At 38.8% G+C, this 16,909-nt stretch overlaps 1 protein-coding gene across 9 annotated transcripts in view; it reads left to right on the plus strand.

The window, feature by feature from the left end:
- ESF1 (ESF1 nucleolar pre-rRNA processing protein homolog) overlaps window positions 1-16,909 on the plus strand; it is a 69,517-nt gene that overhangs the window by 28,078 nt on the left and 24,530 nt on the right. For 8 of the 9 annotated variants that reach the window (XR_012158324.1, XR_012158325.1, XM_073339569.1 and 5 more), the window contains exon 10: window positions 3,990-4,151. The exons of the other annotated variant lie outside the window; for it this stretch is intronic. Coding sequence is in view for 6 of the 8 variants with exons in the window: in XM_073339569.1 (XP_073195670.1) it covers window positions 3,990-4,151 (162 nt within the window). In the remaining 2 variants the exon portion in view is untranslated. The remainder of the gene's footprint in view (window positions 1-3,989; window positions 4,152-16,909) is intronic. 9 annotated transcript variants of the gene reach the window in all.

Raw genomic sequence — 16,909 nt, forward strand, 5'->3', positions numbered from 1 at the left:
GTGTTCAATAGATCAAGACTTTAAAATGATACCTCAAAAGGCATACTTTGTACAAAACATATCATGTGACAGTCATGATGACAGTGGTGAATATGGAGGATCCAGGGTGCTACTTTGAGGTAGAGAGTGTCACAGGGGAGTGTGTGTGTGTGTGTCAGCATGTTGTCTCTTTAAGCAGAGCATTCACCAGCCTGAACGCTTCTTCAGCCAATAGCAATCACTCCTGAGCCAGAGGCCGATGCACAGGCAGATGTCTTCCTGTCCACCCACTGCAGGTCAGTGGAGAGCAGGTATACTGGCGGGGGAAGGGGGACACTCCAACATCAGCTTACACCACATCCCCAGCTCTGTGCAGGACAGCAGAACAGAAGGCTCCAGATCCACAGCAGCTTGTCTCTAAGTGGGGCTGCACTAGCTCACCCATGGAGCCCATCCTGCCTGCCCGCTGCTGCGGTCCTAGTGCGGGGAGAGAGCAGGATTCCACTTTAATGTTTTGATTCTGTGATTCCATCTGCATTCTTGATAAGGCAGATTTCCTAGGGGCCTAATTAAATTATTTCACTTTGGACACCAATCTAGTACCTGTGGGGGATGGGAAGTGAGGTTTAGTGCAGTGATGGCAAACATTTTATGCATTACATGCCAAGAAATTGTAAACATAGTATTTTCAACACATGACATCCCAGAGGGGAAGAGATAGCGGTCATGGGATTCCTGCTGTTGCATTTTGACAGTCAGCTATTCATTAAAGGCTTGTGTTTTCTTTACAGTGTTGTGTATGTTCTACCTATATAATTTGATAGTCAATTTCTGATGTTAGAGTTGGCAGTTAATTGTTGAAGATAGTTAACACAAGTTCGTTGAACTGAATGGTCATCAGCAAAGCTACAGCTAGTCTTTCATAGGAAAAAAAAGAATATGGCAGTGTTTTCCAAGCTCACAAAAACTGTTTTCAGGAGTTTTTCTTCAGTCCTTCCATGGTCAGTATTTGTCAGCTGAGAATTGAAGTCAACAAACTTTGTTTTTCAGATAGCATTCTCCTGGAATGCAGTGAGCTGCCTCTCAGTCTAGCCACTCAGGATCTGTGTAGTAGAGTTCCTAACAGTTTGTGTGGCGGTTTGAATTGTAACTTATTTTCTATCTGTCAGAACTTAAACCATCCTGCATAAATTTCCAGTGTCTTCTCAATTGTATCTGATTGGTAAATTTCTATGATGTTGCCGATGATATCCACAAAAGTTGCTGAGTTTTCCAGATGTTTTCTCAACAAAGGGAAGTATTTTAGCTTTCCGTCATCAATGTCTTGAATGTTTCCAGCTTCTTTTAATAAGTTTTGGTGTCAAATGTGATGTTTGCTGTCGCTCTGAATCTTGAAGTTTTATATTTGGCTCTTGGGCATATTGAGTGAGGCGAGCAAAAAGCATCGAGTCACTCTGCTATTGCCAGTTCAGGATAATCTTGTCCCTTTTGATCTAAGAATAAACTGACTTCTTCCAAACTTTCCATGATTCCAAGAATATGGCCTTAATTTAATCATCTGACACTGCTATAAATCAGCAATCCTGCATGTTGAGACTCTCTACATCTAAATGTTTAACTTGCTTAGTTAAGAGCTCTTAAAATGATAGAATTCACAATTAGAACCGCTGCTCTGGAAATATCTTTCTTTGTGACATTCCTGCCCATATCAATAGATGAATCAATTCCACACAGTGGCCAATCGTACAAAAGAATTTAAGTTGGTACTGTCATCTAAACAAAATCAGAATATATCTACAGTTTTTAGCAATTTTAGCAATTTTCAGTTGCTTACTTACTTTTCATTCATATGTTCGAACTTTGTCTTTAATTGTCTTTCTGTGCAAGGCATTCTTTATTTCACTTTTTGTCTAAAATCTTTGAACAAACTATTGGCACAAAAAACCAGTATCCTTAATCAAAATCAGAAAGTGGTTTATCATGCTGTGCAGTACAGCATGACCCTTGAAAACTACCAGCAAGACCATTTGAACTATGAACAAACTTCACACACGCATTCACCTGATTCTGGCCTCCCAGCAGCTTTTGTCAAATGTTCTTTTTGTTCTTCTCTAAGCTAATGAAGAGTCTTACAGAGTTTTTGAAAGTGATGTTGAACACTGAATGTTTTAGGAACTCTGCACCCTGAGCAAAGAAAACATAATTCTTTGCTATTTGAAGGTGGAAAATCATTTCCATTACCATGACCATTTAATTTTGCCGCCTTAGGTAACGTACTTTGAAAAAAAATCAACAAAATCAAAACCGTATCCAAACCAATGTCAAAATCTGAATTCTAAAAGTCTGCCTTCATCAGCTGAACCAAGTAGTGGAAGAGGACTGACTCATGAATGGTTCTCACAGAAATAGGCCTAGTGCTAAAAATCAGTAACTAATGCCATGGAAAATTTAAAGGCAATCTCTTTGACCATGAGGACACTTTCTTTCAGCGGAGTAGAGCTGTCCATTCTCCATGCCCCCAAGAAAGAATTTCCCTTTCCCCTGAAGTCAGGACTCCAGGCACGCTCGCACATGAATTTTTCTTGCTTCCTAAGGAGACACTCCTCTCCTGGCCCCTTTCCAGACCCATTAGCAGGGTCCCCAGAGATCAGTTTCTAGCTGCTGCGAGACAAAGCGGACAACAGCAGCCAAGTTAAGAGTCTGCTTTGTCTGCAGTCCTCCCAACCAGGGAACAACACTTCTTGGTGTGAACAGTAGAAGAGTAGAGCAACAGCATCAGTTTCACGATCTCTAGCCTTGAAGTAAAGAGCAGCTGCATCACTGTACTCAGTGTGTGAACCCTTCCTCTTGAATAGCAGGCAACAGTGATCCTGATCTGCATATATGGACAGTGCTACCCATCAGATTTGCCTCTGCAGGGAAGTGCAGCTTGAAGTAACTGCAGCATTTTAAAAAAGTTGTGGATGTCTAATATCTCACATAGGGTTTTACAAAAATCATAAATCGAATTGTAACTCTTTTGGTACACTCTGTGTGCAAAATAATCCCCCACTGTACCGTTACAGTACTTATGCCCATTCAGCAATCACAACTAACACTTCCTGCACAATACATTTCAGCATTCAGATGGCTGGAGTCTGCAAACTGAGATAGGGAAAAGCCTGCTGCTAAAAATCAGTAGCCAATGCCTGGCTAAGTAATGAGTACTACAGAGTACCAAAATGTATAGCACGGAGGAGTGTGACAAGGGAAGTGTGACAAATCACACAGTACCACATCTGACCTGCTGTATGTTGCATATAGGGAAAGGCTTACTTCAAACCTATGAAGGGAAGTAAAGTTCTAGAACTAATATATATATATATATATATATAATTAGTTTCCTCCTCTTGCATATTTATTTGCATATGCACATGCCAGGAAAAATAGGTACGTTGCTTTTGGCTCCTTCACCTGTCAGTGTCTTGCAGTCAGTGATGTAGTGAATTGAGCAAAGACCTATACGTTACGAACTCCTGACTTCCAGTTCTGGCTCCCCTCTATAGGGGCATGTCATTTTAAAATTGAGGCGACAAACCAAAGTTAAGAAAGTAGGAATTAGTATTTATCTGCCTCACAGGAATATTGTGGTAATTGTTTAGTTAGTATTTATACTGCATTTACATTTTCAAAGTGCTTTACCAATACTAAGTATTGATTTTTAGTTAGTAATATGCTGTGATGGTTTCAGAAACTAGTGACCTACAGTAGGGGTGAAGAACTCTGCACCTATCATTAGTTCCTTCTGCTATCCAGTTTTCCCGTATCCTCTCCATTTTCTTATTTGATCTTTTAAAGTGAGGAATTGATTCATGGTGATGAGATGGATTGTCCCCACTGTTCTACCAGAAATCGTTTGCTTATCTTAGCTGTGTTGCCTTCAAATATTCATTCATAATATCCTGAGATTTTCCACAATAGTGTTTGCTTTAGTGTTTGTCTGTTTTTTTTGTTTTTTTTTTTTTTTTAAGGTGGTGATGTAGCCCTTGAAACAGAAGATGACAAACCCAAGAAAAGCCAGAAGGATGATGAAGAGCAAATTGCCAGATACAGAGAACTCTTGCAGAGTATCCAAGAAAAAGAGAAGAAACGGGAAGAAAATGATATGGAAATGGAGATTAAATGGGTTCCAGGTAAATTTATCTGGCACTTCAGCTGTTTCTTTTTTCTTTTCTCGCTTGGAAAAAATTGCAGTATTTTTACTGGCCAGCTTATTGAGGTGTAGCAATTGAAACTATGAACAGTGTTTTCTTATTTCTTAGCATTAAAAATCCAGATGGGTTATAGTGGGGGAAAATGGAAGTAAACAATGATTGAGCACAATTCCTCAGCTGTAGTGTTTTGTCTAGTTTGTGCCTCTTGCCAGTTTTTCTTAGGTGTTTGCTGTTTCATTCTTGTAGATTTTTCTCAAATAGTTTCTGTATGTCTTAGAATCATAACTTTTCCACCCATTTGAAAGTGAAAAATATGGTAAGACTAAAAAAATCTTGTTTGTCTCTAATAATTAATTAATCAGTGCTGATTTCATAACTTGAAACTGCCTGAAAGGTGAAAGAAATGCTCAGCCACAGTTCAGTTGGCCTGTTCAGACTGTTTCACCAAAATTGTGCATGTGTTTAGGTTTTTTTAGATTGCTCTAGTTGTGGTTCATTTTCTGTACCCAGTTATTCTATATTTGTTTACCTGCTTAAAATTAATTAATGTATTAAAAACAAATCCAGGAACACATGTTGGTGGGAGAATAAGGCCCACCAATAAGCTTTTTGTAATACTACAAAATATTAAATGCTTTCAGGCATGCAGTGAATTTAAATTGGCACACTAGTGTAAACAATTGAGTTTCTGTAGACATCTGTTTACTTGTTAATCTGCCTATGGTCTAATCCTTTTCTGCATAGCACTACTTCTTTGAAGTAGGAATTTCTGAAAAATGTTTTACTCGAATAGTGTAGCTGGCTTTTAAAATAAATGGTATATCTTTCAAAAAATTTATTTCTGCCAGTGTCCTTGGATCAGAGACGACAATTTTTGAATTTAATGGCATTTATCTGAAGGCGGATTCAGATAGTTTTGGAGGTGAGGGAGTTGTGCCATTTTTTCTGGAGGGATTTGCTCCAATAATTGCTATTAGAATCTTTATAAATTAGGGTAAAGTACTTGCCTTGAAGTGTGATATTGACAAAAATATCTGGAAATGCACTTTTATATATAAAGTTACTGACGTTAATGATACTATGAAAGAGGCATGTGACTGTACATGAAAACTGATCTGTATTACCTAAAATGTTGAAGGCGAACAAGTCATAAAGTGGAAAGAAGTTAATTCCTGCATGACTGAACCAGGGAAACAAGTTCTCATATGACTATTATATAACTAGAAGAAACCACACTTCAGTCTTAAAATACTGCCCCAAACATGTTGAGTAGAACTCTTTTATGTTTCTTAGAAGATCACTTCCCCTAATTACTGCTCTATCTCGAGGTGTCTTTAGATGCCATACCTTCCTAGAGGCAGCATTCTTTCTTGTCACTAGGTTAGAAAGCCGTTTGGAGAACAAGGTTCTTCAAGGTGGCACTTGCAGATTGTAGCACATGGAAAACTCTTCAAAGTCTATCGGGGTGGCCAAACTGTGGCACACAAAGCCACATGCAGCTCTTTTACCGTTAAAGTGCGTCTCAGAGAGCCCCCAGCCCCCCACCATTCTTCACCTGTCAGACTTGGGCGTGGGGAGCTCAGGACCTCTGCCTTGCAGCTGGGTGGTAGGGTAGAGGCTTCTGCGCAGTGAGGTGTTGGGGTAGGGGCTTCTGTGCAGTGGGGAGGGGGGCAGTCTTGGGGCTTCTGCTCTGCAGAGTGCATCTGCAAGGTCTCGGGGCTTCAGCAGGAGCGGCGCTTCAGCCCCGAGCCCTGTCAAGCGCCTTCTGCAGGGCTGAAGCCCCAAGCCCCCGGCAGATGTGCCCTGGCTCTCAAACTTCTGAAGATTGTTGTATGCGGCTCGGAGGGCCAGTAAGTTTGGCCACTCTTGGTCTATATCTAGTCTTAGAAAGAAATGACAAAATAAGCTATACGCTGACTTACTAGGTTTGTTTGTGCATATTTGGGAAACACATTAGCCATATTCAACATCAAGAAAAGTTTGAAATGTTGGGGTCTATATGACACCATGCCATAACATGTTGCTGCATAATTTATAGCAAATTATTTTAGAAATGTTTTAAATTGTACTTTTTTGTCTCTTCACCTGTAAAGCCAAGTGGCTGTTTCCATGAGTACAACTATGCAGGATTTGGAAAGGTAGTGGAAATTATAACTTAGAGTAATATAAAAGTTGTGAAATCCCCATCATTGAAGGTTTTTAAGATCAGGTTGGAGAAACGCTTGTCTGGATTTACTTGGTCTAGCCTTACTGCAGGGGGCTGGACTTGACCTTTTAAGGCTCCTTTCAGTTCTACATGTGTGATTCTAAGTCATATACATTTTAGAGACCTCAACATTATTTAAAATGACTTTTCTAGAAAGCATAATGTAATTTAAAGGTCTTGTATCTTATGTCCCATAAAAAAGCTTTATTGGAAAAGGTAGGCTCCTAGTTTTCAAATTGTGTCAAAACAACAATTTTTAGCCAATCTGGTTAGTAAAATATTAAACCTTAAAAGTTATTGGTCTAGGATAGAATATAACTATTCATGGCCTGCATCTCAAACCAATGTAATTTTGAGGGTGGTAAGAAATATTTTGACAGTTGGTAGTTTTAAGGAGAAAACGAATGCTGTTTAAGAAGCCAGTCAGAGGTTCGGAATGTAGGAAGCCTCACCTGTACTAGGACTACTATCAACAGTGCTTGATAAATGAATTTTATAATGTGGTTCAACTAAATAAAGATTTCTGTTTCAGTGCGGAAAGAAAAAACCCTACAGTAATGTTGCAAACTGACTGAGTGTACTATGAACCTGCCTTTAATCCCCCTTAAAAGTAACCTGGCTTTTCTATCCTCATGTAAATCTCTTAAAATTATACTTCCCACCCTAATCTGAGCAGTAGAGAGACACAAATTAAGGCAGAAATCATGAATTTATGGAAGATAAGGAAATTCAAGGTTTCCTTAAGCAACTAGAAGGGTAGTACAGGGATTTCATGAACCTGAAATGGAGGAGACAGCAGAATTGTCTTGTAAAACACTGAGATTTCTGGGACCGCAGGAGGATGGGTGTTGAAAGAAGCCTGAACCTCAAATGAAACTTTAAGTGGGAAAAGAGCAATAGCTTAAAGGGAGTTTGTAATATGAGAAGCTGCTAAAAAAAGGCGTTGTCGGTTTCTTAGACTTCTTGTTAGTGACTTTCCAGATCAGATTATTTTCTCATTTTGCAAGTAAAAGGCAATGTTACTATAAATCAGCGCTGCAAAACTCAACCTGACATTTAAAAACCAAGTTGTGTTTTCTGCATCATCACCAGTGCTAGACTTTGCAGGCCGGTTTCTGTTCTGCTTACACTTGTGCAGTCCCATTGAATATAAATGAAGATAGGACCTGACTGGCTAATAGTAAGTTAATTAATTGACAATGTGTGAGTCAGAGTAGAATCCATCTCCCTCTTCCATAGTTGTATTCGTATATAGGAGTACAAGCAGAAATAATAAATAGCAAAATTTATTTTTGTAACTCAGAGATTCAGATGTGAGTCTGAATACACTCTGGAATCACTTCTGGTTAATAAATGCAATCTCTATTGTATTGCTTTTTAGCCCATAATCTGAATTCATTGCCTGAGAAAAGTTTCTGACAGATAAAATAATAAATGCACAAGTAAGATCTTCTTTTGAAAGCATAAGTTGGTAACTACAGAAAATGTCCATGAATTTTCCTTGTGTTTGATATAATGTCAATTACTCTGACTTAAATTCTCCCTATATTTACCTTTAAAAATGTGCATCCCTACCTATAGTTAATTGAGATGAAGGGCTTAATGGCACATCTGAATCATCATGTTATAATTCCACTACCCACAGAGTGTCAGTATGTACATACATGTAGTTGTTTCATCATGAATGGCTTTTAATTCATTGGGGCATCAAGCATCCAAATGAGCTGAACATTTTTATGCATCAGTAACTATTATATCCTTTTCAAAAGGATTTTATATTGTTACGACCTTCAAACCCAGGAGTGTTAGAAACCACAATGGAAACTGCTTGTTACTGTTATGAATGTGTTCTCTCTGTAGAATATAGACAAGGCATTGGTTTTTAAGTAGCTAAATCTACCCATTTTTTTAATTGTATTTTTGAAAAATCTCTATGCATACACAGAATCCTAAACAGGTAACTGAGCTGCAGTATGCAGGTTGTAATATTAGACTGCAGTTCCATGCAGAACATTATCTTGTAAATAACACGTGAGTTATTTCTGGTAACTACAAAAATTCAATTAAATTAATACGGTGACTCTATAGCTATGAATTTTGAGTTATGCCTTCGCTGGAGCACCAGGGAAAGCTATTCTGAGGGTGAAAAAGAGTACCTATAGGGATAGAGGAATTAATGAGACTGACACCAAAGGGGAGAGCTCTCTAGTTACTTCGAGGCGAAGAGGCTGAAGCTGTCTGTGGAAAATTGGTAGGACAGGAAGAGTAAGAAGGATCCTTTGCAAGGCACAGTTACAGGGCTTTGAACCATGTATTATGTAAGATTAACCTTCATTCTGGCCTTTCTTGATCTGTATTATGGTAGTCTTTAATTAGATATCCGCATACTGTCCGTCTTGCCTCATTCAGTGCACAAGATGAATGGTGTTCAGTGAATAGGTGGATATGCAGTATTTTGTTTGATGCTCATTCAGTGTGTGCCCACAAGCTCTATTTAACACACCATCTAAACCCTGCACTAAAGAAAATACTGAGCTCCTCATGGGCTTTTCTGTTGTCCTGTCACAAGAATAGGAGTGCTTTGCAAGCATTGAATTTATCTTCATGACATCAGTGTGAGGCAAAGTGGTATTATCCTGAAGTTTAAAGCCAAAATTATGTCTGCTGACTTTGGGAGCCCAATCTGAGATGCCTAGGACCTGACTAGGTACTTAGTTTCGAGAGCCCTTTATGTTCAACACCTAGGTCCTGTAGACTTCAGTTGCAGTTGTGAGCACTCAGCACTTGTGCAAATCTGACTCCAGGTGTCTAAAATTGGGCACCCAGAAAATGAGGAACACAGTGGTTAGCTGCAACAGTATTGGTTTACATGACTTGCTTGGCACTACAAGGATAGAATCCAGTTCTCCAAGGGGCATTCAACTGCTTTAACCATACGGCCATCTTTTTTTCTTCCTGCAGTCCCTTGCTTCATTCACTGCACATCTTCCAACTTCTGCAACAAATGAAGCAGGGATCCTACAGAGAACAGTGTCATTCACTAGATACTGATTTATACCTTGAGCACTATCCATCCTGTGCACTAAATGATGCACAGGTCCTGTTTTTTTCTGTTTTTTTTTTAAGTATGTGATCATGTAATTAAGGACTCTATTATGCATCCCACAAGAGGGGCAAATTAAGATTACCCTGGCATTTCATCACTTTGAGCGCTTGACTTTACAATCTTTAATGTTTTAATATAGGTTTTTGGATGCAATTAACTTAAAAGAATCCCTAAAAAAACATATTAACACCCACTTGGGTCATCAACGGAGTTGGGATCTTTAGAAACACAGTTCCTCTACTACTTGAGCTCATGAAGTAACTGATAGCAGTAGTAGATTTCTGTTTTGTCTGTGGACCATTAGAACGGATGAGGCACTTACTTTGCCCATGGGTTTCAAAGCTATTTGCTGACAAAAGTGGACTGTTGAGACTCTGGAATCCTGATTTTAATTTTAAATCCTGGAAGGGAGCATATCTATTGGTTTCAGAGTAACAGCCGTGTTAGTCTGTATCCGCAAAAAGAAAAGGAGTACTTGTGGCACCTTAGAGACTAACCAATTTATTTGAGCATAAGCTTTCGTGAGCTACAGCTCACTTCATCAGATGCATACTGTGGAAAGTGTAGAAGATCTTTTTATACACACAATGCATGAAAAAATGGGTGTTTACCACTACAAAAGGTTTTCTCTTCCCCCACCCCACTCTCCTGCTGGTAATAGCTTATCTAAAGTGATCACTCCCCTTACAATGTGTATGATAATCAAGGTGGGCCATTTCCAGCACAAATCCAGGGTTTAACAAGAACGTCGGGGGGGGGGGGGGGGAAGGGTAGGAAAAAACAAGGGGAAATAGGTTACCTTGCATAAAGACTTAGCCACTCCCAGTCTCTATTCAAGCCCAAGTTAATTGTATCCAATTTGCAAGTAAATTCCAATTCAACAGTCTCTCGCTGGAGTCTGGATTTGAAGTTTTTTTTGTTGTAATATCGCAACTGTCATGTCCGTAATCGCGTGACCAGAGAGATTGAAGTGTTCTCCGATTGGTTTATGAATGTTATAATTCTTGACATCTGATTTGTGTCCATTTATTGTTTTACGTAGAGACTGTCCAGTTTGACCAGTGTACATGGCAGAGGGGCATTGCTGGCACATGATGGCATATATCACATTGGTGGATGTGCAGGTGAACAAGCCTCTGATAGTGTGGCTGATGTTATTAAGCCCTGTGATGGTGTCCCCTGAATAGATATGTGGGCACGGTTGGCAACGGGCTTTGTTGCAAGGATAGGTTCCTGGGTTAGTGGTTCTGTTGTGTGGTGTGTGGTTGCTGGTGAGTATTCGCTTCAGGTTGGGGGGCTGTCTGTAGCCAAGGACTGGCCTGTCTCCCAAGATTTGTGAGAGTGTTGGGTCATCCTTCAGGATAGGTTGTAGATCCTTAATGATGCGTTGGAGGGGTTTTAATTGGGGACTGAAGGTGACAGCTAGTGGCGTTCTGTTATTTTCTTTGTTAGGCCTGTCCTGTCGTAGGTGACTTCTGGGAACTCTTCTAGCTCTATCAATCTGTTTCTTGACTTCCACAGGTGGATATTGTAGTTGTAAGAATGCTTGTTAGAGATCTTGTAGGTGTTTGTCTCTGTCTGAGGGGTTGGAGCAAATGCGGTTGTATCGCAGAGCTTGGCTGTAGACAATGGATCGTGTGGTGTGGTCAGGGTGAAAGCTGGAGGCATGTAGGTAGGAATAGCGGTCAGTAGGTTTCCGGTATAGGGTGGTGTTTATGTGGCCATTGTTTATTAGCACTGTAGTGTCCAGGAAGTGGATCTCTTGTGTGGACTGGACCAGGCTGAGGTTGATGGTGGGATGGAAATTGTTGAAATCATGGTGGAATTCCTCAAGGGCTTCTTTTCCATGGGTCCAGATGATGAAGATGTCATCAATATAGCACAAGTAGAATAGGGGCGTTAGGAAACTTCAAAACCAGACTCCAGCGAGAGACTCTTGAATTGGAATTCATTTGCAAATAGGATGCAATTAACTTAAGCTTGAATAGAGACTGGGAGTGGCTAAGTCATTATGCAAGGTAACCTATTTCCCCTTGTTTTTTCCTACCCCCCCCCCCCCGACGTTTTTGTTAAACCCTGGATTTGTGCTGGAAATGGCCCAACTTGATTATCATACACATTATAAGGAGAGTGATCACTTTAGATAAGCTATTACCAGCAGGAGAGTGGGGTGGGGGGAGAGAAAACCTTTTGTAGTGGTAAACACTCATTTTTTCATGCTTTGTGTGTATAAAAAGATCTTCTGTACTTTCCACAGTATGCATCCGATGAAGTGAGCTGTAGCTCACGAAAGCTTATGCTCTAATAAATTGGTTAGTCTCTAAGGTGCCACAAGTACTCCTTTTCTTTTATCTATTGGTTATAAACACTTCTGCCCCAGCATCCTCTTCTATCCATCTGCCTCCTAGCTCTGACCCCCTCTGCTCCTATCCATTTGTTTTCAGACTTTTGTTCCTGTTCTCCTTCACCTTCTCGTTGTACTGTTGCATTAGGCTTTTTCCTCCTTCATGTTGCCTGGGCACCACCAGTGGAACTACTGTCTGTCTGCTCTAAGTTCTAGTGTCTGATACCATAGTAGCCCACAGGTGTCAGGAGGAGCAGTTACAGAGGAAGTCCTACCTTGTAGGATGAAGAATGCCCCATCATTTTTGAGGGATGGTCCCTGCACAGTGTTTTGCATGTAGAAGCTGCGGGGATAGTGCATGCTCTGTGCATACGGAAAAGTGTTTTCATAGCTCCAACAATGTAACTGACAGTTTTCAGTCACCATGTTACTTTTAAGATTTCCTGACTAGTTCAGAATTAGTTTTGTTCCTGTATTTCTATTGCCAAGACTTGCTGTTATCTAAGATCTGTTATTGTACTGTAGGCTGCTTTTTAAAAAATATCTTAAGATGTTTAAAATAAAATGAAAATTATAAGAGACTAATGTAGGAAGACTTTAAATGGAAAGTCTGAGATTTGAATTAATTTAAAAATTTAAGCTTTGGCACAACTTTTCATACACAGTTGTAGCAAGCATATTTTGGGAATGATTCAGTTATCTTTTAATCATAATACTTTAAACATGAATCCAATACCAGAACAAATCAATTAGATTTGGTTCCAGTTTTTTTAGCACTTTTTTTCTTTTAGGCACAAAATTAGTGATTGTATTGGAGTGTCTGTTCATCTGTTTTCCTACAGTCATTATTCAATTATTCAAGCAATAATTACCTTAGACAGAGTTTGCCAGCCCTCAAAGTTTTACACACTCCCATAGAAGATTTTGGTGCTTTAGATTTCATACACGTGGCAGACCACAATCATATTCCTAATATAATTTTCAAATACTTCCCAGCTTCACATTTTTCCTTTAATTTTAATAGTCGTCCTTTGGGAAGAGTTAAAATGTGATTATTAAACAGGAGTTAAAACGGAACTTTAAAAATTACTAGTTTTCATCCTAAATAAAAATAAGTGTAATCTCCTCCTAAACTACAGAGAACCTCAGCCATATGTTGTTGGAAGGATTATATGGAGTGAAAGAGTGTTTTTCGTTCTATATGATCTTTGAAGGTGGTGTATATGGCTCATTCTGTATTCTTGGTTAATATGTTCTTTGAATGATGTATTCCTGTCTCATACTGTGCACAAAAGTATGCATCTGGCAAACTAGAGCTCTGCAGTTCTTTATACTGAATATCTTTAGGTACTAATAATGGTCCTGTCCCTTAATACTTTTGTCTTTTGAGAAGTGATGCAGGATAACCCCCAAAGTCTCTTGGGAAACTTTAAGTATTTTTTATCTTTCAAGCTTAGACAAAACAAAATAAAACCACCTGATATCAGTCATGCTATTAGGCAGTCTCCTCTGAGGAGTCCCTGGAGGTTGTATCCTGTTTTACATGTGACTTTCTTATTTTGGTCTACTCTTCCTTTATGGAAGGTATGGAAAGCCCTCCAAAGTGTTTACTGATGGTTCCCTATATCCTTGTCAGAATATTGCTATCACACATTCCTTTCAGCTACTTGCAACAAGGGTTTCACATTGATAAGGCATATATTAAGATTCTTCCTTCATCTCGCTACATGAAATGAATTTGCTGGTTTGGATTCCCTAAAATGGAGAAATGTTTTCCTTTTTCCTCTACTCCTACTTCAGGTCTAATAAAGGTATTTTTCCAGTTTGGGCTGTTACTGTCCCCCATTTTAGCAAAATTTAAATAAGATTGAAGGACATCCAGCATATCATAATCTCCCTTAACTGTTGTTTTAAAACCTGATTGAAGACTTAAGGAATTTGCACATTTTGTTTTCAATAATTTGCAAACATCTTGTTCGCAGCCTTCTCAGTGGAAATCTGCAGGAGCCAATCCTTGTGTCATAGTTTGAGGTGGATAGCCCTTTGGGCCTATCTACACTTGTGACACTTCTAAAAATTCTCACTGTTTTGCAGACCCCTGTTCCTCAGTGAAGTCCCCGGTAAAGCAGTATCTCTTCCCTCCCCCCCGCCTTTTTTTTTTTTAAACCATCTGTGGAAATTACCCTGGCTTTTCTTCCTATTTAGAAAAAAGTAATTTTGGACATTTTAAAAAAAAATATATTCTGACCAGCCCTACTTTTTACAGTCTGAGAAGTAGCTTACTTGAATTTGAGTCCCACTGCTCACATGCCATGTTCTCGGGCCTCTTCTACTGCGCACTTCAGTTGCATCCCACTGTTTCTCACTGCTTTTTAGTGGTTGGTCACTGCTCATTTACTTGGCAGTGTAGAGAGTTACTTTCAAGCAGATAATGAAGCTATTTCCCCACCCCCCACCCCGTTCTTTTTTTCATGGCTTTCATTTTGGGATGGTTAAGTGACAAAACAATATTGTGGTTCATTTATTTCATTTGTAGATCCCTATTTTCAGTTACGAAGGCGAAACCGTTTCTTTTTCCTTCCATAGTTATAAGCCTTCTGACTACTTAGAAATACATGTTTTATTCTCAGGATGTGGTCTGGACAATTGTTTTTAAACCATTCTAAATTGGGAAGGATGTTTAATGCTTTTCTTGTGGTATTTGGCAGTCTCAGGAAAGGGCTATATTGTTCAAGTCCTGCTTTGCCAGGTGGATCAAATTATTCCATTTATTATTTCCATAGCCTCATTCTCCTGGAGGTGTGACACGCTTGTCTATCCATAATCAGCCCTCTTCAGAGAGAATGTGTGAAGTCACTAGCTGACCCTCAATATTTTTTTCTAAGCATTACAAAATTTAGTTGCTCTTACCTTTTGGATTCAGTTTTTTGGGAACAGGGGAGTCTATTCTCAGTGCATTTCAGGAAGAAGTGTATCTATAAAAATATTCTGATTTGATAGGGCTTTTCAGTGGTCTTATTTTTCTGACTTATAATAACCTCTCTATTTCTTTGAGTTGCAGTGACTGTCTTAGTACTTGTTCACTATTTTATTCCCCTGCTTGTGTGTTTGGATGATGGTCACTGCTTGTTACTTCCCATTAGTCCCATCACTTCTGCGTAAGATAAGTCTCCTTCATCACACAATCCTGATCCATCCTCAGAGCAGATGGAAAAATAGTATGTGCTCATGTAATTAAAGAGCATATCATAAATCATACACACAGAGGGCCTGCATTAAGATTGCAACCTCAGTTTTCTGGCATTTCCTCACTTTAGAGTGCTTGATGTTGCAACTTTAAAATGTTCTTTTAACAGGTGTGTTTGTGTGTAATTAGCTCACGAAAGCTTATGCTCTAATAAATTGGTTAGTCTCTAAGGTGCCACAAGTACTCCTTTTCTTTTTGCGAATACAGACTAACACGGCTGTTACTCTGAAATTTGTGTGTAATGTGTATACAATCTAGTCATTCATTTGGGCAAAACTCTGGAGATGACAATATTCAATTTAGTCTGAAAGCTGTCCATGGCAAAAGGTAGTACATACATAGCTCATAGCTGAGGAGTGTGTGTTTAATTAAATGTTTCTTTTGAAGTTCAGAAGCTTATGCACTTGTTTTTAGGAAGGGTTAGTAGTAATTAAGACTGTCTAATTGCTTACTCCCTTTCAGCCTTTCATGACTAGAAAGATTTTGAACAAGTAGATTACACTTCTGCGATACATGCTTTCCTGGGAGCCCTGTGAAGCTGTCATTTGCTGTGAAAGGGAAGAGGAAATTTCCTTCAACAAAACATTTTAGCTTGATATCGAGCTTCTTCCAATTGTTGACAGCTCAGGAAATGTGAACTTGGATATTTCTCCTAGAGTACACACCTGACAAAAGGATATCAGAGAGATGAAGATCTAAGTTTATGGTCTGATAATTACAGCTCCCCATGGATGTAGGAGGGGATGGTAGATTACCCATGTCCTTTGATCTTTCAGTTCATATAGATGCTAAATATTAAGAAGTACTTCCGGTAATTTGATGATCCTAAATAAATAAGAGGATAATCTATTTAGCTAGTTTCAATTTTGGTTTCTGATGAGTCTTCATAATTTGAATGTGTATCCAAATGACAATAGAATGTCTGTCTTTATACATTTTATGTATTTTTTAGCCACTGTGGGGGTAGTATGTTCTGAGCATGCCCCCTATTCTCTACCTCATGTTGACAAATACTTTTTAAAAAAAAGTTATCATGTTACCTTTGAAGCTTTTTGAATCTGGGTTTCCTGTCATACCAGAAGTCTCCTGTTTCTAATTTTTGAGATACCCTTCACTGACCAAAATAGTCAGACATCTAGATGTTTAAGAAAGCGTTTTGTGGATTTAAAACTTAGACTTTTTTTAGAGAAAGTAAAGCGGGTTTTTTTTGTAAAATCAAAGGATGTCACTAATAAGCAGTAACCTTGTGCCCATACAATGCTTATTCCAGTCTTTCAGAGCAATTTTAAGATAACTAAATACTAATATCTATATCTATTTTTCCTTCTATTGCTATCCATCAGATTATATCATTTATAGTACAAACCCAAAAATCATGAGTTTTTTCCTGCATGGGCTGCATACACGTAATTTTTTTTAACTAAAGTTGAAATTGGCGGAGACAACTGAACATGAATCCCACAAGTTCGTGCATTCCCTTACAAGCTAACCGCTCAGAAATCCTTAACTTTATTTATATTTAAATGTAAGTCCCTTTTCTCTTAACATCTCACTTCATGTGAAACCCCTATATTTTAAATTTAACCTTTTTTCATTATAGAATTGTAGGATGAAGTAGAATTGAAATGCTGAGGAATTTTAAATTTGTTTCCTGGTTTGATGTATTTTGCTGGAGAGGCACAATAATTGAAGGGAAAATATAAACATTAAAATCCCTGTGGAGCTTCCTAATGAAACATACCCTACTGGAAGGCATTCTGCGAAATGAGCCACATTGACTAGAAGTTAAAGCACAGCACTGGGAGATGGACCTAGGTTCTAACCTCAGTTTTAA

The sequence above is a fragment of the Lepidochelys kempii genome, chromosome 3 (assembly GCF_965140265.1).
Source record: "Lepidochelys kempii isolate rLepKem1 chromosome 3, rLepKem1.hap2, whole genome shotgun sequence".
NCBI lineage: Eukaryota > Metazoa > Chordata > Testudines > Cheloniidae > Lepidochelys > Lepidochelys kempii.